At 52.8% G+C, this 21,384-nt stretch overlaps 6 protein-coding genes across 6 annotated transcripts; 3 read left to right on the top strand and 3 right to left on the bottom strand.

The window, feature by feature from the left end:
* Nucleotides 1–325: 325 nt before the first annotated feature.
* On the bottom strand, nucleotides 326–2,238 carry CTAM01_03372 (ATP-dependent RNA helicase HAS1; the record flags this gene model as incomplete). Its single annotated transcript, XM_060519408.1, has 2 exons — nucleotides 326–835; nucleotides 892–2,238. 2 exons carry the CDS (start codon nucleotides 2,236–2,238, stop codon nucleotides 326–328), a joined length of 1,857 nt encoding a protein of 618 aa, XP_060385614.1.
* A 1,594-nt stretch (nucleotides 2,239–3,832) lies between these two features.
* CTAM01_03371 (6-phosphofructo-2-kinase) lies at nucleotides 3,833–5,594 on the bottom strand (the record flags this gene model as incomplete). The annotated part of the gene is made up of 4 exons (XM_060519407.1): nucleotides 3,833–4,351; nucleotides 4,406–4,519; nucleotides 4,569–5,158; nucleotides 5,282–5,594. Coding segments are annotated over 4 exons (1,536 nt in total), but the record flags the coding sequence as incomplete, so codon positions are not given.
* Nucleotides 5,595–9,305: 3,711 nt separating this feature from the next.
* On the bottom strand, nucleotides 9,306–10,732 carry CTAM01_03370 (eukaryotic aspartyl protease; the record flags this gene model as incomplete). The annotated part of the gene is made up of 2 exons (XM_060519406.1): nucleotides 9,306–9,797; nucleotides 9,851–10,732. The coding sequence occupies 2 exons, from the start codon at nucleotides 10,730–10,732 to the stop codon at nucleotides 9,306–9,308; spliced, it is 1,374 nt and encodes a 457-aa protein (XP_060385612.1).
* Nucleotides 10,733–13,047: 2,315 nt separating this feature from the next.
* CTAM01_03369 (uncharacterized protein) lies at nucleotides 13,048–14,199 on the top strand (the record flags this gene model as incomplete). Its single annotated transcript, XM_060519405.1, has 1 exon — nucleotides 13,048–14,199. The coding sequence occupies one exon, from the start codon at nucleotides 13,048–13,050 to the stop codon at nucleotides 14,197–14,199; it is 1,152 nt and encodes a 383-aa protein (XP_060385611.1).
* A 722-nt stretch (nucleotides 14,200–14,921) lies between these two features.
* On the top strand, nucleotides 14,922–16,948 carry CTAM01_03368 (uncharacterized protein; the record flags this gene model as incomplete). Its single annotated transcript, XM_060519404.1, has 3 exons — nucleotides 14,922–15,352; nucleotides 15,404–15,645; nucleotides 15,699–16,948. The coding sequence occupies 3 exons, from the start codon at nucleotides 14,922–14,924 to the stop codon at nucleotides 16,946–16,948; spliced, it is 1,923 nt and encodes a 640-aa protein (XP_060385610.1).
* A 968-nt stretch (nucleotides 16,949–17,916) lies between these two features.
* On the top strand, nucleotides 17,917–20,882 carry CTAM01_03367 (uncharacterized protein; the record flags this gene model as incomplete). The annotated part of the gene is made up of 4 exons (XM_060519403.1): nucleotides 17,917–18,083; nucleotides 18,138–19,907; nucleotides 19,965–20,248; nucleotides 20,308–20,882. 4 exons carry the CDS (start codon nucleotides 17,917–17,919, stop codon nucleotides 20,880–20,882), a joined length of 2,796 nt encoding a protein of 931 aa, XP_060385609.1.
* Nucleotides 20,883–21,384: the final 502 nt, after the last annotated feature.

Genomic DNA, 21,384 nt, shown 5'->3' with positions numbered 1-21,384 from the left:
TTGAGCTCGACAAATCCTTTGGATAAGTCTGGGTTCTTCAGACTGGATTGAGAATACGTCAGCAGCGGACAATGAGAGGCGATGCTCTTTCCCCCTTGTTATAGGCCATCGAGTCTTTACTTCACAATCACATATCATAAGCAGTCCCAAAATCTTGTAAAACAAGTCAAAGTCCCAATTACCATTTTTAACCATCATGATTTTTGATGAACGCGACGCCGTGCTGACCAAAATCTATTCTCACAGGAACCATGCCATCTCAGCAATAACAAGAACCTCTCTTCCCTCCCTTTTCTTCTTCTTCTTCTTCATCCACTGACACCACTCACCGCTTCTTGTAAAACCCACCGGTACCACTCTGCTGGTTCCTAGGCTGACTTCCGTACGCTCTCCTCCCCTGCGTCTTCTTATCCCGACTCATGCTCGCGCCAACAGTGATATCCACCCTCGGCGGCGTCGAGAACCCAAAGCTCTTTGCCACCTTAGCCAGGTCCAGCTTATTCACATCAAACACGGTGCGCAGCGAGTGCGACGCGTAGGCGTGCAGGTAGGACCGGTAGCCGTCCTTGGCGCTCTTGTTGAGGTAGTAGTTCTGGTTGATGAGCTTCTCGAGCAGGGACTGGATGTTGGCGACCTTGTTGGCGGGGAAGTCGAACTCCACCACGGGCACGCGGGCCTCCTTCAGGTGCGTCAGGAAGCCGACCTCGCTGGGCTGGAGGAACATGAGGGAGCGGCCCTTACTGTTGGAGCCGCGGGCGGTTCGGCCGACGCGGTGGATGTAGTCGCGCGGGTCATCTGGGGGGTCGACCTGGACGATCCAGTCTACTGCGGGGATCTGCGAGTTCTGTTAGTACACCATTGCATCCATGAGTGTGTGAGAGAGTGACTCACATCCAAACCACGAGCGGCAACGTCGGTGCAGATAAGGGTACCCTGCTTGGCATTGCAAAACTCGAAAAACGTATTCGTCCGCTTCTGCTGCTTCTGCTTGCCGTGCAGATCCAGCACCGGCAAATCGATATAGTTGAGCAGCTCGGCGTGGTACTTTACAGAGTTACAACTGCTGAAAAAGACGATGACCTTCTTCTTCAAGTTGCGCTTCAGAAACGAGAACAGCAGCAGGAACCGCTTATCCGCGTCGCAGAGCACGTATCCCTGCTCCAAGTTCGCAACGGTGCTGTGCTCCTGCTTCTCGTCGACATTCACATACAACGGTCCCGGGCGCAGCGAAATGCGCGCCAGGTCCTCGACCTTTGTCGTCTGCGTCGCGGAGAAGAGCATCGTCTGGCGGTCGTTCTTTGGCAAAATCTTGACAATCTGCCGCATCTCGTCCTCGAAACCGATTTCCAATATCCGGTCGGCCTCGTCGATGATGAGGGACTTGAGGTTCTTGAAGACAAAGGGGGTGTTTTGCAGGTGATCCAGCAGGCGGCCGGGCGTGGCAATCAGCAAATTAACACCCTTTTGCAACTTGTCCGCCTCGGCGCGGCGGTTCGCGCCGCCGATGACGATGCCGTACGTCTGGGAGTGGTGCGCCATCAGCTCGCGCGCGACGCCGAAAATCTGCAGCGCCAGCTCGCGGGTGGGCGAGACGACGATGACGCCGGTGCCGTTGCGCGGCTTGAAGCGCAGGGCGCTGAGCATCTCGACGGCGGGGATGAGGAACGCGAGCGTCTTTCCGGAACCCGTCTTGGCCGCGCCCAGGACGTCCTTGCCGCTCAGCAAGGGGGGGATACCCCGCCTCTGGATCTCCGTCATCTTGGTGAAGCCCATGTCGCCAATGGCCTTCATCGTCTTCTCGGAGAGGTTGAGCTCGGCAAAGTCGTGAGCCTCGGCGCCGGCGGCGGGCGGGAGGGAGAGCTGCTGCGCGTTGGGGATGTCGTTTTCGCCGTCGGCGGTGTCCTTTGCGGGCGCGTGCACGTCGTCGTCGAGGTCGGAGCCGTTGCCCTCGTCTTCGTCGTCTTGTGCCGTCTTGAAGTTGGCGGCGGCCGTCTCCTCCTCGTTCTCGACATCTTCGGCGTCGCTGCCGGCCTCGACTTGCTCCTTCACCGCCTCATTGTCGGATTCCGGCTCGGCCTCGGGCTGCTTGCTGCGCTTCACCTTCTTGGACTTCTTCGCGGGGGCCTCTGCGGTCGTCGTGGCGGCGGGGATCTCTGCCTCGGCGGCTCGCTTTTTGCTAGAGACCTTCACGCCATTGGAGTCGCGTGACTTTCTCTTCTTGCTCGTGGCGGCGTCCATGTTGTGTGGTTTTTGTGGCGGTTCTTTGCAATGCAAAAATTGCGTAGTAGAAAACCGTGCAGTAAAGGCGGCCAGAAGGGACTTCTCTCAAGCTGCTACCAAAAGTGTCGACCCTCTCCCGCCTGGGAATTTTTTTTCTTATCGGTCTGAAAAGTCTGGGTTGATAACGGAGGTGGTTAATCCACCCCGAGTGGAATGCGATGCGGGGCAAAAGGTACGTACCGGGTGCTGAACTCATGGAAAGGCGGGCCTCATGAACGCCTCCATCGTCTTGAACATAGGTATGCAGACGTCTCTGGCTTTTATGCTCTAGAGCAGAGCTTGAAATTGAATCCAAGCTTTTCAGTTTGTGATCGAGGCCACCACGGTAGAAGCCACCCTCGAACGATCATTTTCAACGTATGACCCACAAGAACCTCGGGTTCTCTCGATGATGAGATGCTTGTGCGTTCTATTTGGCTATTTGTTTTCTTAAGGTCACTGCAGCGTACACATCACCGAGTAATTCTGGGAATACAGGCCATCCCCAAGGATCACAGCTTGAGACCATCGGGAACGAGATCTCATCCTTGTCGAGATGCTCGACGTATAGTTAGTAAGGTTGGCTTGGAAATTACCAACCAGCTCCTATGGGGCTCGTTATACGCAACTGGACGGGGACAGTTGCACAAACCATCTCGATCGCCGTCATCTTCAAGAATGCTCAACTACCAACCTCGGTAGGAACAAGAACACAGCAGTTCTGATGTCAGTCACCGAACCGAACGAGAACGTAATTGGTACCTAACGTAGGTACATTCATCATGAAGCTATGAAACTGGGAAACTAAAGGGAACATGTAGAGAAGACCGGCCAGGGAAAATTCCCACCGTCCAGTCCCTCGTCACACCCAGACGGATGTCAAACGGTCCTTGGTCCTTGGTCCAACACGAACCTCTATGCCGGTGTCCGCAACCACTCAAACCGCCTGCGTAACCCCCCGTCCGATCGATGCAATTTTTGTCCCCTCCCTTTCGTTCCCTTTCATTTGGTTGTGAATTGTCGAACCTTGAAAACATTTGTCCTAGAGTAGTTGTAGGATCTTGAGCAAGTGCAAAGTAATTGTGATACCGGACGGCAGATGCATCGCAACAGCAACCGCAAGACTCTGAAAGCTTGGGAGCCCACCTCTGAGTGAGAAGTGTAAACAGGGTGATGCTGTCGCCGTGTTGACGTTCGTCTGGTCCAGTAAAAAAGCAAGGTAATTTGTTCCATCGAGAATGGGTGTCGGGTTCCCTCCGACGCGTCATGCCACCACTCTCCGCGTTTTTTTGCCGCCGTCCCTGTAATAGGTCATCTTTTCTTTCTCTCCGTGTTGTCCTTAAACGCCATCGTGAACCGAGTGGAATATGCCGAAAAGTGGAGTCTGAAAACGTCGTCGTCGTCAAGAGAAAAAAAGAAATCCTTTGCGTGCGCAGGTCTCAAATCGATCTCGAATTGTCCCAGTCACAGAGATTGTGACCACAAGACAGATACGCCTGCGTCCGTTTCCCTCAAGTTCCTGTTCCAATCCTTCAGTCAACCTTGAGCCACAAACCAATTTCAAGAACTCTTTTCACGTACACTCCGCAATCGGGTTCTCGTGCTTGGCCGTGGAACCCTTGCCTCGCCAGGTGCTGACCGCGGGGATGTTAGCCTCGTAGCGCACCTCCTCGGTTCCGTAGGCGCGCGGGGTGAGCTTGATGAGGGTGTGCAGGGGCACGTTCATCCAGGGGCTGTCGGCCTGGCTCTTGTTCATGAAGTAGGCGTAGATGCAGCGCAGCACGGCCTGGTGGGTGACGATGAGAATGTCCTCGCTGCGCTCGAGCTCCATGATGATGGGCTCGAGGCGAATGACGACGTCGCGGTACGACTCACCGCCACGGTAGCGGTAGTTGTACTTGTCCTCGTCACGGGCGGCGAAATCCTCCGGGAAACGGTCCTTGATTTCCTGGTAGGTGAGGCCGTCGCAGACGCCGGAGTCGAGCTCGTCGAGAGCCTTCCACTGCAACTGGTTGTAGTTAGGGGGGAGGAAGCGAGCGGTAGCGATGGTGCGCTTGAGAGTCGAGGTCCAGACGGTCAAGGGACGGTCGTCCTGTGGGTTGGTCAGCAACCTGGACAGAAAGATACTTCCTTTGGAATGACTTACACCAACTGAATCGCGGACGAGCTCAGGAAGCTTGCGCGCATACTGCTCACCACGGGGAGAGAGCGTAGTGTCGCCGCCAATGCGGCCATCCAAGTTGTACATGGACTCTCCGTGCTGTTCACCATTAGCCAAGACTCAACAGCGCAAAGTTAGTGACACATACTCTAGAGAGCCAGATGGAGCGAGGGCGAATGTGCAAGTTCATGAGGTAGTAGACAACGCGACTCTGAAGGTAGTCCTGAATGCGGTTGATGATAACCTGCTTGCCGACATCCATGATCTTGAGGTAGGTGTACTCGTTCTCATCACCATCCTCGTCAAGCGTCTTGTAGACCTTCTCGTAGTTGCGAATGCGGTTGCGGAAGTCAAGCGCAGCCTCCTCGGGGTCCTGTCCCTGGTAGTCGGGCGAGGTAGTCTTGACATCGCGGATGTTGGCCATGATGAGGTTCTCGTTGTCGCACTTGCTCTCGACGAAGAGGACCTCAATGCCCTCCTTGGTGCAGATGTCGAGAACCCACTTGCGGCGCTCCTTGGTGGAGTTGGTGGCATCAAGGATGCCAATTACACCACCCTGGCGGAACCAGGCCAGCATATCCTCGATGGCCTTCTCGGCCGCGGCGCGACGTCTGCGCTCGCCCTCGGTATTGTAGAAGTCAAAGAAGTCGGCCGAGGGGTGCGCATCCTCCTGGCGGCGGTAGCTGCCGACGTTGAAGGTCTTTGCCTTGATGGAGAGCCAACCCAGATAGCGTTGCGCTGAGCCAATCACGTCAGTGTCAAATAATCGTGATATCAACGCTGTGAAAATGCGCCAAAGTGGTAGCGGCGTCGTTTGCTGAACATTCTCTGGAGAAATACGCAGCTAGAATATTTACTCACCTTTCTGAGCGATGAAGCTCTTGCCCCGAGCGGGCAGACCAACCATGACGACGCATATCTTGGTATCCTCCACCTGAATGCCTATACCGTTAGTCTTGGCCGGCATCTTGACGCTGTGCTTTCTCTCGTTCCCTCTCTCTTTTTGGTAGTTGTCCAAGCGGAAGTTGTTATGACGAGACAGAAGGAAAAGGATGTTGTAGAAGCTGAAAACGCGTAGGCATGAGAAGGAAGCTGGAGATGAATTGAGTGGCGTGGAAAGAGAGAGCGTGGAGGAAGGCAGCTCGCGTGATGCTTCCAGCTCGTGGCAGTAGCTCTACGCCCAAATAGGCGGGACCCCTCGGGCGTGACTCTCGGGGCGGGTGCGGTGACTTTGGGACGGGGGTGACGGGGATGACGGGGGTTAAGGGTCAGTCTGAACCGGACGACATGGAACTGCTGAAAGAAGTGTAGGAGAAGAAGGAGGGGGTCCTTGTCTCTTTGACTTCTTTGATAACGATACTGGCAAAGTGTAGGGACTAGGGAGAAGACTGAGCCAACGGCTGTGATTCGAAACGTTGTTTGCTGAAGAATTCCGTTTGCAGGCAGAGGCAAGGTATGTATGTAAGGGTAGGTAGAGGTATGGGTATGTGTAGGTGTAAGGAGATGCAGAAACAGCACAGTTGAGGTTGCACAGGGTTTGGGGAACGATGATGTAGTGAGGAGAAGAGAGTGACCTGATGTTAGGTGAGGTGAAAGGTGAGGGTGGAGGGCATGGAGTAATGAGTGGATGGGCGGCGTGCGTAAGTCTGTGAAAGTGTGAAGGGGATCGAGAGAAAGGTACGTAAAACATAGGTAAACGAGGAGGGGGAACCTAATAGGACAAGGGCTGCCGAGAGGATATCCCGAGGAACAAGAATACCAAAGGTACTTGGTAGGCAATGGAAGCTGCTTGGAATCAACTTGGCTGCCAGCAAAGAGCCGAGAGCAGCAAGTACATTACTTCTTTCGCAGTGAGGTAAGTACTTGAGAGTAGAGGTATGGAATCGCTGGACTCGGTGGTACCTTAATGAGACTCAAACCCTCAAAGAACAAACAGCGGGCGCAACGACGGCAACGGCCATGATGGAGAGACACCAGGCTCAGCTCATCCATCAGGTCAGTCTGCCCAGTTCAGATATCAAGTCCACCACTGGATGAACTGATGCGACATGTGCCTTGCCGGGGGATGGATCGCTGTTTGTGCGGAAGGGTATCCGTGGTCAAGGTAAGGTAAGGGTAAGGTACTTCCATGAGCACAGCACTGCTTGCTTGGTGACCCCATCTTTCCGAAGGTACCTTGTGGACATGTGCTGGGTCCCTAATACCGAACAGTGGACGAAAGGCTGCACTATCCATACGGAGGGTCAGGTAGAATGGGACTTGTTCTCTAGCCCGATGCCATTGGAGCAAGAACGCCAAAAAGCATAGAAGGGAAAGGAAAAGTCCCATCCTCAAGACGTCCCGTTCGCCCGTCCGCAACTGAGACCACCAGCAGCTTCACCAGCTAAGGTACCTTGAGCAGACACAACAAGATGGATAAGGTGTCCCTTGAGCTGCATGTACCTAACTGGGTATGCATGCAGGGCAGGTCATTCGTTCCATTGTGCGCAACGGCAGAGGCCGCCGTCTCCCCCTCGCGCGGCTTCTAGTCCGTGGTCTGCCCGCCCCTCCATTATAGAGGATCACTGGACCCCATGCCCCGGGTCGAACTCCAATCCCCCCCATACGGGTGCCCCTCATTCTGCCCGCCTTTCCCCGGTGCCCCTTGTCGGGGAGCCTAGCCCACTGGGCCTCTGGAGGGGCAGCTCGAGTCGAGGGCAGAAGCTCCAGCCTTGAAGCTCCAGCAGTTCAGCGCAAACTCTAGCGGACCATCCCCGCATCCACAGCGCTCACCGGGACATGTCGCATCCTACTCGCGCCCAGCTTGAGCCTTGGGTTGTCAGTTCGCCAGTCGGCTTCCTTGGTTCACCACCCTCCCGAAAGCCAAGAGGGCAACTCTCACCGAGAACAACCGAGGTGGACATCAGACCACGCCGAACTGATCGATTTGACTTGCCAGACATAGCCGGAGCCTCCTCATGATACCACGTTTACCGGAATTCGGTAGACTACCTTTTCGCGATGACGAGGATGCAAACAAGAAGGACCCTTCATGCTGAAGAATGAAACCCAAATTCCAGTCCACTTGAACCTCCCATTCCAACCACAAATGCTCCTAAGAGTGCCCTTTCTAGTGCCGCCAACGTCTTGACAACTTTGCCAATCGTTTTCACTCCAACGGCTCATCTGTTTGCTGCTCGGCGACCTCCGGCTGCGGCTATTCACCAGAGTCCACAGAGAGCCAAAGACCCAACGATCATATTCGCATTGCATCAACCACTTGGCGGGCAACAGAATCATAGTCATCCAGGTGCCCAAAGCTCTCGAGAGGCTCAATTGAGCAATCCAATGGCCACTAATATCTGACCCCCACGAAAACCCGCCAGGGGAAAAGGTCACCCGGGACAAGTCTCCTGACCACGCAACATGGGAAATTTCACCGCCGCACTTGCTGGGGGAAACGCCTCTATCCGCATAGGAGTCTAGGCTTGAACGACTGTTCCAGGGGTCATTTTTCTCTCATAGCCCAGCAGCCCAGCCCAGCAGCTCCGAACAAGCAGGTCCAGCCGGCCGGGACTCGGATCCAACAAATCGGCACGATTGCCAGATCGTATCAAATAGTCCAGAAGGAAAAAAAAGGCTAGGGGAGGGGTCCTCCATCGCTGACCAACACCCCTGCGTGATTATTCACACCGCCAGGAAGCCATCGACTGGGCAAAGAGGGAGAAAAAAGTCACTTGACGATGCCTGTGAGAAAGCCGGTGCATGGCATTGTGCTGCACTGTAAACAAGACTACTGAAATCCGCGCAAACAAAACAGGAAAACAACGACCCCCCAAAAAAAATCTCAAAGCTCTTGAACATCAAAAAGAAAAGAAGACTAAGAAATTCGGTAATATCGTACCTTGCTGAAGCTCCAGGTATGCTGTCGTCGAGGTGTCTTCTTGCTCTCATCGGCACTATTCGCCGGGATCACTCCGATACCCATGGTGGATGGCTGAGCTGCTTTGAAACTGGGCTATGGTAGTTCGCTGGTTAATTCGGGAATGCCTTCGTCCAGGTCGCTTCCCAGGCTGGTCAGGTCGGAAGAACACTATTCCAGTCTTTTTCCCAGAATTGTTGCCGACCACGGGGGATGTCGGAGGGGTTCCAAAAGATCGGTACAGCGACTGCCGAGTAACCGCCGCACACCGCAAACGATGGGGGTTGAGACGATACGATCGTGACGGCGAAGAAGAGGTGGTGCAAGAGATACAGGAAGATGGCCGAAAAGAAATCTGCAGAGGAGAAAAGAAGGAGAGGGCTGGCCTCCGAAGCAGCAGCAGCAGCAGCAGCAGCAAGGTCGGTATCGCTTGGAAGGAAGTCGGTGAGGTGTGAGTAAGTGTTGCCGAGGGGCCTGGATCGTGAAGTGTTGAACCAAGTGGCAGAAATGAGAGCGCCATCGCAGTGACCTCACGGAGGTTCCTTATCGATAAGGACTCTAGAACTCGATAAGCCCTCGTCACCACTCCGATAAGTCCCGACCCGAGCACTGGTTTCAGTCTCGTCCACTGTGGAAACACCGCCTGCGCTGGAACTGCTGCTGTCTCTGACCTGATATCACACTTTACCAGGCTGCCCCCGGCGCCGACGAGGAGGCCAGGTTACTACCTCACCAACACGATTCCAAGTGAGCATTCAAAGAAAGTATGAGGCAAGTGGCATTCATTAGACTGAACCCTATCTCACCAGTACAAGTACAACTCTGTGTAAGCTACTATGTCTTTGGCCAACATGACCCCAAAACAACCCCAGCAAATTCATCCCAATCTTGTTGAACAGCCTACATGAAATTAAGTAGTCTCAGTCCGAATCACAAAAGACCTGATGAAGTGTCCTCGAAACTACCAAACCGCTGCTTGCATTTCTACTTCTCGGGGAGCTGAGGAGTGGCACCGTAGGTTTCGCGACCGTAGAAGCGAACCTGACCAGCACCAACGTCAAAGTAGGCTTCGACATTGTGTAGGAAGACTGAACCCAGGATGTACGGACCCTTGCCACCGGTAGTAATACCAATCTGGCAGTAACCCGTGAGAGGGTCCACCAGTCCGCGGTAGATGAGATCCACAGGGTTGATGAAGAAGCTTGCGCCTTCGATGATGACGGCTATCTTGGGAGCAATGGCATCACAAGGGGCGAAGTATCCGCCATACTGGAATAAGTAGATGGCACTGGGGGAGAAAGATCTGGCAATAGCCTCGGCTGTGGGCGGAGGCACGTACATGAGCGTCGTGCCAGTGTCGACAATGTACAGGTACTTCTTGGTGTCGCTCGTGGATCCCCAACGCAAGCCATCGACGAGGATGGTGTAGTATGAGTATTGCCAGCTACCGTCGGGACGCTGTGAGTTGATGCTGGTCTGCAAGATTGTAAGTCATACTGAGCTGTCATCCTGTTTTGGTCAAAACTCACAATGATGAGATCGGTGTAGGCCGTGGGGCCAGTGATTGGCAGACCAGTGCGGCCACCCCATCCAATTACGCCAGACGAATTGCGGACGAGAGAAACGCTGAAGGCGTCTGAAGAGAGTCCTTGCTGAACCATGCTGGTAAAGAAGGGCGAGTATGGAACCTGGAAGGCAGGGCGATCCTCATTCATGTCGCCAGTGAAAGCACTAGTGATCGAGGGATAGGCAAGACCGAGAACACCGTTGGTGTAGTTGTTGCCCATCCAGTACGTCTTGTTGGCCAGGCCGACCTGCTGTTGTTTGACGACGATGCCGGCCACCTCGATGTCACTGTAACCCATGGGGCCGGACACTCGCTCGCCAGAACCGTAGCTCAAGGCGAAGTGGACATCCTCGACGGGGCCATATTTGAAGTCGTTAATCTTGTCCGGTCCAAAGCCGCAAGATTCAGGGGAATAGACAGCAGTGCCTGACAGGTTGGTACACGTCAGATTGGAACTGGTGGCCCAGGTGTCGCTGCTGCCGGTGTCGAAGATCATGTTGATGAGCTTGCCGTCCCAGGTGACCTCGACAGCATATTGAGTACCCCAAGGAGACAAGGCTGTGATGTTCTGGTAGCTGGAAGAGAGATCTCGAGGCTGGGCAGCGCCCAAGGCAGTGGCGGCGTTGTGGCCGGTGATTCTGCCATGGAATGGCTTTAGTTTCTGGGTGCGGCCTGAGACCTCATCAGGGGCAGCCTCACGAAAGGCCTTGATGCGCTGGAAGTTGACGCCTTTGAGAGGGCTCTTGATCTCGACACCGACACGGCGTCTGTCCTTGGCCAAGACGGCGTCGGCGGACAGGAGACCAACTCCCAACAGAGAGGAGAGGACATTGGCGACCTTCATGGCGTCTTGGATTACGGAGAGAATGGGAAAATGAGGGTGGTTGAAAGGAATGATGGATGGAACAAGAGAAGGGACGAGACCGTTGAGCTACAGCTTGAGTCTCTTTTTGAAGATGAACGAGGACGCTGGTCAAATGTCGGAGAGAAAGGCTGAGGAAAGCTGTCTATGGCGAGGAAGATGAAGGGTTTTTGAAATGGGGGACAATCCTCGGACGTGTGTTCGGGGTGGACGGTGACGGCAGGAAGGCGCAGCAAACACGAATGTGCTTCCCATCTCGGCTGGTCCCGTCTGCGTTACTTCCCTTTGGACGAATTGTAACATTAGGAAAGCGTGTGTATGGCTGTGACTGCTAGAAGTTGGAAGGAGGTACATGAAGTGGTTGCCATCGTGGATGACGGGAAGGGCAAGTACCGCTTGCCTTGGATCGTTTGCTCGGGATGCCACGTCCATCTTGGAAGGATTAGATCCACACGGAAACAGCGTACCTTCCTTTGATATCCTGGCCTCCCGTTGAGGAAGTTGCAGTTTGCCACTGACTTGTAAGGCATTTGCGAAGTTCCCGCCCATATCATTGATACTTCCATTGGCTTTGAAATCTCACAAACGACGACGGAATCACCTAAGAAGCTCATGGCTCATGGCTCATAGCCGAGACCCGCAACGAGTCCCCGATTTCATCCACTCTCGCTGCCCATAGGTAAGCTATTCGGTCTGTTGGTGTAGATTTCATTTATATCTCATCTGCGGCTTACACTCCCTTACATATTAATACAAACGACCTTGGCAACTTCCTATCGACCCATATTTACGAATGTCACATTACTTCAAGACAGAAGCTGGTTCTAGCTCAGTAATCTTCGGACTTGAATACTTTCCATAAACTAGAGCCTAGCTCATCGTGGTTGTGTTATTGTGGGGGTCATCCGCGATCCCCCTTGTAGCACATCTTGCTTATGGTCGGGCATAGGAATTGGGAGCAATATGATTTAAGTATCTGATTGAAACAATGGGAATTCATCAAGTTCAGCTAGGGTTTCGATATTCCGTCTCATTCAGACTGCTTTGATTACACTAGACGGATACCTGCAGCATTTGCCAGGTATGCCATTCAGGTACCAGTATGACCAGACGTTACTCGGGAGTCGGCCAGCTTATTGAACAAACGCAAGGAGTCTCAGACCACGCACATGCTATCGGAAGTCGGCTCAAGCAAATGTGATCGGGTTGAAACAGCATCTGTTGATCTCAGGTAGATAGCTTCTCGAGTTTACAAAAGTCCTGCCTCGCCACTGCGCCATCCAGCTTCGGTAACACCAGATGGGTCCTATGTTTGTTCACGCTTGTCATTCGCGGCCAAACCATATGCTCTCAACGTGCTGTCAACGTGTTGTGAAAGAAAAAATCCGAGCATACACCTCGGTCTCTAAACTCTCAGCTCTCAACCCCTGCTCGGCAGATCTGTTTGTTCCTTCATGTTAAATGCGAGATGGCGCGCCATCCGCATATGTCCTGCCCAACGTGCCACCATTGTCGTCATGCAGTATGCCCGGCCCACTGTCGTTGCCACCAATTGAACTTCGTTTCAACCGAGTCGACTGACACGAGAAGCGACGTCCATTGAACCCCTGAAATCTGGGGCACTACTGTTCACTACGGTTACTACATAGGGTCTAACCTCAGAATTGTATTGAGCAACGTTAATGATACATGGCAATGTCTGACGAGGACTCACAGCGGGCTCATGACATAATCACCAATACGATGGGTTCCATCCCACAACATATGCTGCCAGAATAAGGTGCTGACACCCCCGATCTCAGCTCCGAAGTTGGGGACCGATCGGCCTACAAGAATCGGAGTCCATGTCCCGCCGGCGGGCCGCTGGCCTGACTATACTCGTGTCACCCCGGTCTGATCGGACTGCCTCATTTTCCCATCAATTTTTTTGACAATGATAGAGAATTGAAGCCAAGATCTCAACGTGAATCCCTCAGGATTTGGTTGAGACATCCAAAGTCCCGTGCGGCAGGGATGTAAAGCCGAGGCACTTACCGGAAAGGGTAACCTAGCCAACCTTAACATGATGACGACAAGACCCGAGGATAGGGCTGAGAATGTACTGCCTAGGTGACCCGTCCATCCCATTGGAGCTCTGACTACGTTATATCTTAACCTCACCTCGTCTCCCTCCCGCATCTCTACCTTGAACGTTGACTGTAACCCTTCCCCGGGATTCTTCATCGGATAGTTGGTCGCAAAAAGCAACGGTCGCTGTCGAGAGTTTCTCACACACGACAACCCAAATCACACTGACCATGGCATCAAACCAGCCCACCGGCGCTGCCGGACCCCTGCCAGCCATGCAAGAGCTCTCACCCACGACGTTCCTCTACGACCCGCCCTCATCCGTCCCGGACCCGAACTCACCCAAACTCGTCGCCATCTTCAGCTGGATGTCGGCCCAGGACGTCCACATTGCAAAGTACACATCGCGTTACATGGCAATGTACCCCTCCGCCAGCATCCTTCTCGTGAAGTGCCCCTTCATCCACACCCTCTCCAACCGCATCTCCAAGCGGCAAATCAAGCCAGCGGTGCCCGTGATCCGCTCCGTAGCAGACTCCGTCCCTCCGCCGGCCTCGTCCGAGACAGGGGCGGGCCAGCGAGCCCCGCAGCTCCTCTTCCACGTCTTCTCCAACGGTGGCGCCACCAACCTCGCAAAGTTCCTTGAGCTCTACGCCGATGCGGATCGCGCAGGCCGTCTGGAGCTCCCGCCGCACGTGACGCTCTACGACTCTTGTCCCGGAGGATTTCACTGGATGCGGAGCTACCGCGCGATCTCGGCTTCGATGCCGCGGGTCCTGGCGCCGCTGGCACACGTCTTCATCGGCTGGTTCTGGCTCTTCCACGTCCCGTTCGGGCGCGTCGGGTTCTTTGGCAAGATGTGGGCGGCGCTGCGGCAAAAGTCGCTTTTGGGCAGTGAGAGGCGGCGGGCGTATTTGTACAGCAAAGAGGATGAGATGATTTACTGGGGTGATGTGGAGAGGCACGCGGATGAGTCTGCCGAGGTCGGGTTCAAGGTCCGCAAGGAGAGGTTTGATGGGAGTCAGCATGTTGCGCATGCCAAGTTGGATTCGTCGAGGTATTGGGGCCTTGTGAAGGATGTGTGGGACGAGGACTTGGTTAAGAAGAAGGTTGAGCCGCCGACGCCGCCGACGAAGTCTGCTGATGCCCCGTCAGAACGAACACCCGAGAACGCTTCAAAAACTGCCGACAAGACTCCAGAACCTGTGAAGACTGCAACAGAGCCACCACAGGCTGCTTCGGAGGCTCCAAAGACCAAGCCAGAATCACTGAAGGCTGTTCCGGAGCCGGCTTATGATGAACGCAAGCCCGCACCGCCGCCACCGGAAGTTGCACCTGCAAGGCCGAAACGACAACCAACGCCGCCTCCAACCATTCAGTAGGCTGGTGATGTACTTACTTTCGTTGGTCGAAACACTTATCACTTTCATAGATGATACCTTTCCTTCGTCTTCACATGTATAGATTGGGATACGCGGGGGCATACCGTAGACTTTCTTGAAGAATTATACCATGTCATAACTGGGTGCGAAAGCCTATCTTTTGAGAGATCTCATTGAAGTGATGTGAACTTACGATGCACGTGCTGCCTGAGAGTCAAGGCGGAACCTAGTAAGTCCTCTTTGTTTGGATTTGATGTACGACTACTGATCTTCTCGTAGTATCAGCGGCTATTGTTCTGTGAGGAAAGATTGATCGAAGTATGGGCGTGGACTGATGGTGGCAAGCCAATGCGATTCTATCAAGAAGCAGTCTTTTCCCGCCTTGCGCTCACTTTCATTGGTAGACGCAACGCTGGTCTGACAGTTCGAGTGATGTGGTGTTGGGTCTCAATTGGCTCTTTCCATGCAGCACATCCAGCCTGCAGGAAAGCCTGACGCTTGGGAGGCACTGCTGGGGCTTATCTGCCGCGCAGCCTGCTTAATTCGGGCGTTGAAAAGCGCATCAACCCCCCTTCGGTCTGCCCCGTACGCCTGGCTAGCTATTCTTCTAATTTGTAGCGGAGCCTTTCTTGACGACCATCAATCATTTAACCCCTGGCCTGAAATTTTGAGACCGGCAGAGATTACCAGTGACTTAGGGAAAGGTTCGACCTCCATCCACAATGGCGGAAGCCTTCGGCGTTGTCGTCAGCGCCTTCACCGTCGTCGAGATTGCCGGCAAGCTTGGTTCCAGCACAATCAAACTCAAGAAGCTTTGGAACGAAGTCCAGGATGTGCCCCGCGAGATCAACCAGCTCGTCGAACAGGTTGACATTCTTAATGCTATCCTCACAGAGATGGATGTGGAGCTCAGTAAGGCGGGCACGCCGAGTACTGGCACTTCAGATGCTAGTCTGAGATGTTGTCAGCAAGTGGCGAACGAGCTGGAGATACTGGCGACAGACTTACAACAGCAAATTCTTACCGCGAAGAAGTCACGGAGGAGCATAACGAAGCTCAGGGTTACGCTTAAAAAGGACCTGATACAGAGCTGTCAGCAAAAGCTACAGTTCGCCCTGCAAATGGCGTTGCTATCACAAAATACGAGGATATTGTAAGCGCATCGATTTACTCGGAAAGTAGACATTGCTAACGACGCTTCCAGTGCCTCCATCACTAATAGGACCGAGTCAACTACGAGTGGCGTTAAGACACCGGAAACGACCGCATTCACGGTCGAGGCTTACTCAAGCCGACAAGTGCGGCTGACAGACGAGCCAGACTTCAACAGTGTAGCTTCTGTTAGGAAAGCATCCAGAATGGAGCCACTCCACAATGCACAGTCTTCCTTCTTCGGCGGCTTTACCAGTCGGACTGTTCCGCACTCTAAGTATCACGACGTTCAAGGTGGGTGCCTAGGCAAGTTTGTGAAGCGCAAGGGTCATAGTAATACTTCGCAGTATACCAGGCACGATTACAGCTACCTTGGTGGGTGTCAGCGAGACTCTGGGATATTCAGACGTACCGAGCGCACGCTGGATGGAAGTTCTGCCTGCGAGCTTGGACAGTCCGACCTTACAGCAGTACCCCCATATTCGAGTATATAGAGCGTGGCTACTGGATACCCGCGCTACGTGAGATTGAGGAGCATCGGTCATCGTTATTCGACCGTGACGAAGATGGATGGACACTGCTACATGTATGCGTATCTACAAAGAAGCACATGGCTATGACGCTGACTAAATCTCAGTCTGCAGTCAATTGGGAAAGAATCGAAATTATTCGTCATTTGCTTGGCATAGGTTTACGCTTGGACGACGTGGATGGCCAAACCTTGGGTCTCGCTCCATTTGCACGCTTATGCAAATCGAATGAAACGTTGGAGCTCTTCAAAATTTGGGTTCACGTCGCCCTCGATGACTGCCTGGAAGATTATTTTACCCCAGACGAGACCACCTTGAACTTATCTGCCATCTCTAGCTTTATATGGAAGGACCACGAAGCTCACCAATATATGACGAGAAGCCTGGCGACCACGTACTATCAACTCCCGCTGAAAGTACGTTACGCGCATTTAGACTGGTACCATGTCGACCCAAAGATCCTACTACACGATATACAGCACGATGGAGGTATCAAGCCCGCTGAATTCATTGTGATTCTCGATGCATCGTTCGACAGCTCTCTAGAGAGCCTCGTATCGTGCTACGCAACGAAGATGGCCTTCGATGAGAAGTCTAGCTGGAGAAAACTTGTGCGGTGGGTTGTTCAAGGAGTGTCCTCTCAAAGGCTCAGCATGCAGATGTCTGTTGACGCCGCCCAGGAGGAACCCCGTTGTTACACGCCACTCATTTCCGCGCTTTACAAGACTCCTTGGGATCACTCAAAATATAAACGCAAAATCTCCCTATTTCTACGAAGGTGGCTGGAGGACGTGCAGATATCAGGTCATGACCTCGAAGAATACGGCCGTCGAGAGATGGAGTATTTCAAGCGGGAGGCGCGGCTGCAAGAAGAACGTTTGAGGACCTGGGACAATAGTACGATATATGAACCTGGCCTGCGACTGGTATCTTTCACTTATGGGCCAGAACCTGGAGATTGGAACCTTGTCTGGAGTCTGGAAGCCGAGGAATTCGCCGGCGATTTTTGGGATCTGATCGAGAATCCGCCTTTACGAGTCCCAGGAGCGTGGGTAGACGAGGATTGACCGTTTTGAGGAGCTAGTTAACCCTCAAAGTCAGTCTTATTCATCTTCAAACCTCTTCTAAGTTGACGTTTGCCCGTACCAAAATCGCTGTCCTCCTCAAGGTATCATGATAGCTGAAAAAACGGGACAAAGGGAAGCGGGCATCTGAGGACAGGATCAGGGTCTGGCTTTTGTCAGCCAGCTGCTCTTTTCAAATTTACGACGTGATGGCGTTCGTGTAAGCTGGCTGTGTTGTCATGGGTGAGCAGACTCTTGCGACTTTGTCACTTGTGGTCCTGTGCTGCGCCTTCCTAATGGAAGAGATCATTGAGAACAGTTTCTCCAGCCGCTTCGCAGAGTACATTTCATTGCCTCATACCCTCATGTAATCTGAGGCTGCCTGGCCGTTGAACATTATCGCTTCCGTGCCCACTCTATGTCTTCAGGTCTACATTGCCACCCATCTAATCCAGTTGTCACAAGAGCTTTGGACAGAGGGACGAGACGCAAGGCCAACCGTTTCATTCTCCAAAAAGTTCATCCTTTGGTCCGCCCATTGCTTAGCGAAGCATGCAGCCATTTGCGTGCAGTGACAGGAAATAGCCACACCTGTCTATGGCTCCAATGACATCCCTGGTCTACGACACCCTCAAACTTGGAGCTGAGTGGTTCGCTCAGGCAACAGAGCTAGCTGTTTCATTAACCATGGTTTTGTGACACAATGCACTTGAGCTGACTCCAAAGTGTACTGGAATCAGCCCCTCATCCCAGCTGGCGAAGTAGGCTGACAAGTGTTGAGGAATTCGGGTGTTCTCGCAGACACCCATGTGCGCAACTGCGCGCACCGGCACGTCCAGCGATCCTCCGACCATAAGAGTGCCATTGCTTTCCATTCGACACTTTCAAAATCCCCTTGTGTCATAGCCTTGTCAAGTGAATCATTGCCACAAGCCGGGATATTCTATTGTCGAAAAAAAGTCTGGCGAATCATGGAAATCAACCCAGTCGAACCCGCGATGCTTCCTCCCGGCGAACTCAGGATGCGCGTGGATACTATATTGGAGCAGGAGAAGCAGCCGATTCTCGAACTGTACAGATTTCACCCTATAGATGAACTGCTCCAATACTTGAGGATATTACACGGTGTCTCTGTGCAGTACGCTACACCGTAACACTTGCAAATAGAGATACTAACCTTCCGACCGTTAAGGAGGAAGCAACTCATCTATAAATTAGGAATTTGGGGAGCCTCCAAAGACACCACACGTGATAAGGCAGACTTTTCTTCATTGCTAGGTCAGCATATCGTGGAATTAGTCAAGACGGGTTCCCTGTTCGCAGACTCCATCACCAAGGGATATCACTTGTTTAAGTGGGCCAATGAAGCCGGCCAAATCATCCAGTATTTCCGCATCAACGGCAGTCATGACACACTTTCACCTTCATCCCTGACAAAACTGTTGGAAGACCTCGATGAACTCATCACGGATGAGCACCCCCAGCTGATGAGAGTGCTCTTTGGCGTTTGGGATGGTATTACACAGATTGATGATACCAAAACTGCGAGCCGATACTTCATCGATCAAGTTTATGCTCTCTGCCAGAAGCTTCTCGGCAAGGACAGTCTCATCACAAAAGCCTTCGATTGTCTCCAATTCGGTCATTTCAAGCCAGCAGAGTGTCTGGAGCTCCTCGAGCTCCTTCCAGCAAAGATTTTCGCTCAGAGATCTGAAAGCCTTGGCCCGAATTTCCAGACGAACGACAAGACGGACGACAAAACGAACGACGCAACAAGCGACTATCAGACCGCATCCTCAGAGAGTAGGAATACGGCTCGTGATTTCTGGACTCGAAAGCCCCAAACCCTGAAACCAAACTTTGGGAATGTTGAGAGGAGCGACTACCTCGGAGAATCCTTTCTACTTGCACATTCGGGAAGGAAAAGCCGCCGTCAAATTGATCCAGTCTTCAGGGAAAGCAAAGACTTACAGGTCTTGGCTAGTCGGCATCCTCCTGAGAATAACGACGAGCAAGAAGGGCGATACTCAAGAAAGGGTCTTCCACTCCACTTTACTAACACCAGTATACACCTACCACCAAGTCTCGTGGTATCGCCACAAAACGCTAAGGACTTTGCAGCTACCATTTTCATGCGCAGCCAGACAAAATTATCCATCGAATGTTCCGACGAACTCGACACTGAAGACTCCTGGCCACCACAGAGGCCCGGACATGTATCTCCACCAGTTTTGGAGCACGTGGGACAATCATCGATCAAAACTTTTGGATACAATCCCTCAAAGAACTCTTTAGAAGGTATCGACTTCGATGTTCTTGAGCTCTCGGACAATCAAACATCTGATTGTCAAACGCCTGATCATGAATCGCCTGATTATCGGTTGAAGACTCAAAGCACTTGGTCGCCGCATGAGAATGAGCGTCAAGTGGCTGTGGGTGAGAGTTCAGTCTCCCAATACGGAGAGTCAGATATTGCGAGCGATTCGACGGCGGATAAACAACAACAACAAATGCGAGCAAGGGAAGCGGAGAGGCGCCAGATCGTTCAAACAGTCATGGATGCGTTTATTCACGACTTGGATAGTCACTTAGAGGATATCACCGGCAGTTTTGTCGCTATCAAAGAAGAGGATGCAGGTGAACCTGCCCAAGTTTCGCCTCAGGCCGAGGGGTCAACTATGCGTGAACGGAGCCAAATGCCTCGAAAAAGACATAAATCATGCGACGGAAAACAAGGAACTGGGGGATGGAGAGACCAGGGCAAGTCCGGTGACAAAGATGAATGCGACGAAAGCGATAACGAAGAGGACGGCGGTAAGAAGAGGACCCGCAAAGTACCACGCTGCCGAGATGAAATGGGAGGCATCTTATTTGCGTGTCCGTTCTTCAAGTGGAATCCTCTAGCATACGTGAGGAAGAAAGACTGTTCAGGTCCGGGATGGGAGTCAGTGCATCGCGTGAAGTAAGTCTGTTGCTGTTGACTTAGGTATACCATCGACTCATGACTGATTACTCCCAGAGAGCACCTCTATCGGCGCCATGAGAGACCACCGTTCCAATGCAGCAGATGTTGCAATTGGTTTGACAAACAAAGTGCACTGGACTGGCATCTCAGAGTCGGATCCATCGATCAGCTTTGCGACATCATCAACGAATCAGATTTACTCAGGGAGTTCAAGTTTGGCCCTGACGCTAAGAGGCAGCTCAAGGTGAAATCTTCGCCGAAGCAAACAGAGGCAGAAAGGTGGAAGGCAGTATACAGGATACTCTTCGATGTAAGGGAAGATGAAATACCCACACCTTGTAAGTGATAGTCCGATAAAGGTACAAAAGTAGACAAGGCTAACTTGGAACGTCTGCAGACTACGACCACGACATCACGGCTCTCGGCCGGGAAGAGTCCTGGAAAGAATATGCTCGACGGGAGATCATGATACTCCTCCGACAGCGTATCGAGGCGGAGGTTGAACAGAGATTTGCGAACGTGGAACCGGAGCTTATAGCAGGACTGCGAGGTGTTGTCCATGATCTGGAGCTCACGATGAGGCGCAACTTCGAAAGGAGACAAGAGGAAGCTCGAAACTTGAATCGACGAGGGTCACCATCAATGAGGCCGCCGCCGCCGCCGCCGCCGCCGCCGATGCCGCTAGCAGCTCTCGACGAATCCTCGACAAATACGGCCCGGACACCTGGTAACGACGAGGGAGAGGTGGCAGCGGTACCGCAAACCGTTCTCAATACGGATAATAACTTAGCGGGACACCTTTCCCTCGATGATTCGCAGCAGGAAGTTCACTCTGCCCGGTCGGAAGCGACCGGCATGGATACGCTGAACTGGAGATTCCTCGAAGGAGAGGAACCACTGGATCCTTCACTGTTGGATGCTGACTTTGACTTTGACTTCCTCAACTATGACGGAGGCAACAGCACGTTCTGAGAATAGAAGTAGATTGAGTATGCCCCAGTGAATTTAGCACCAGAATAAGATCTAGAACGACTTAAACTTCTCTCGTGTAAGCTTCTTGTAGGCTGATAAGCGGCATCTCGGGAGGGTAGAGGTGCCATATAATGCATTATATCAATCGTTCGCCCAGATTCATCACGATACTTGGCTTCGTTCCACGGTCGACTGGTGTCTAACAATGAGTTTAGGTCGGATCATGTAGTCATTAATGGCACCTCATCTGATCGTGCACTGGCGGAAGTAACCCTGGCTCACCCCATGAGAACCTCAATAGCAGGACAAAGGATGAGGTATTGAAACGAGGCCTCATGCTGCGAAATCGATTGCGCTTTTGTATTAACTGTAAAAATCTTCTCTTGTCATAGAGCAATCCATCGTGACCTCTCGATGCCCGCAAGGAATATGCGAGACGTGTCGTACATCACCCGCATGCCAAGGGGCGCGGATCCCCTCGCTAGGAGCCCCTCCCGATCGC

The sequence above is a fragment of the Colletotrichum tamarilloi genome (assembly GCF_030869305.1).
Source record: "Colletotrichum tamarilloi strain Tom-12 chromosome Unknown Scaffold_8.1, whole genome shotgun sequence".
Lineage (NCBI taxonomy): Eukaryota > Fungi > Ascomycota > Sordariomycetes > Glomerellales > Glomerellaceae > Colletotrichum > Colletotrichum tamarilloi.
Note: the sequence above shows the minus strand (reverse complement) of the source record. Positions and strands in the feature narration are given on the sequence as shown.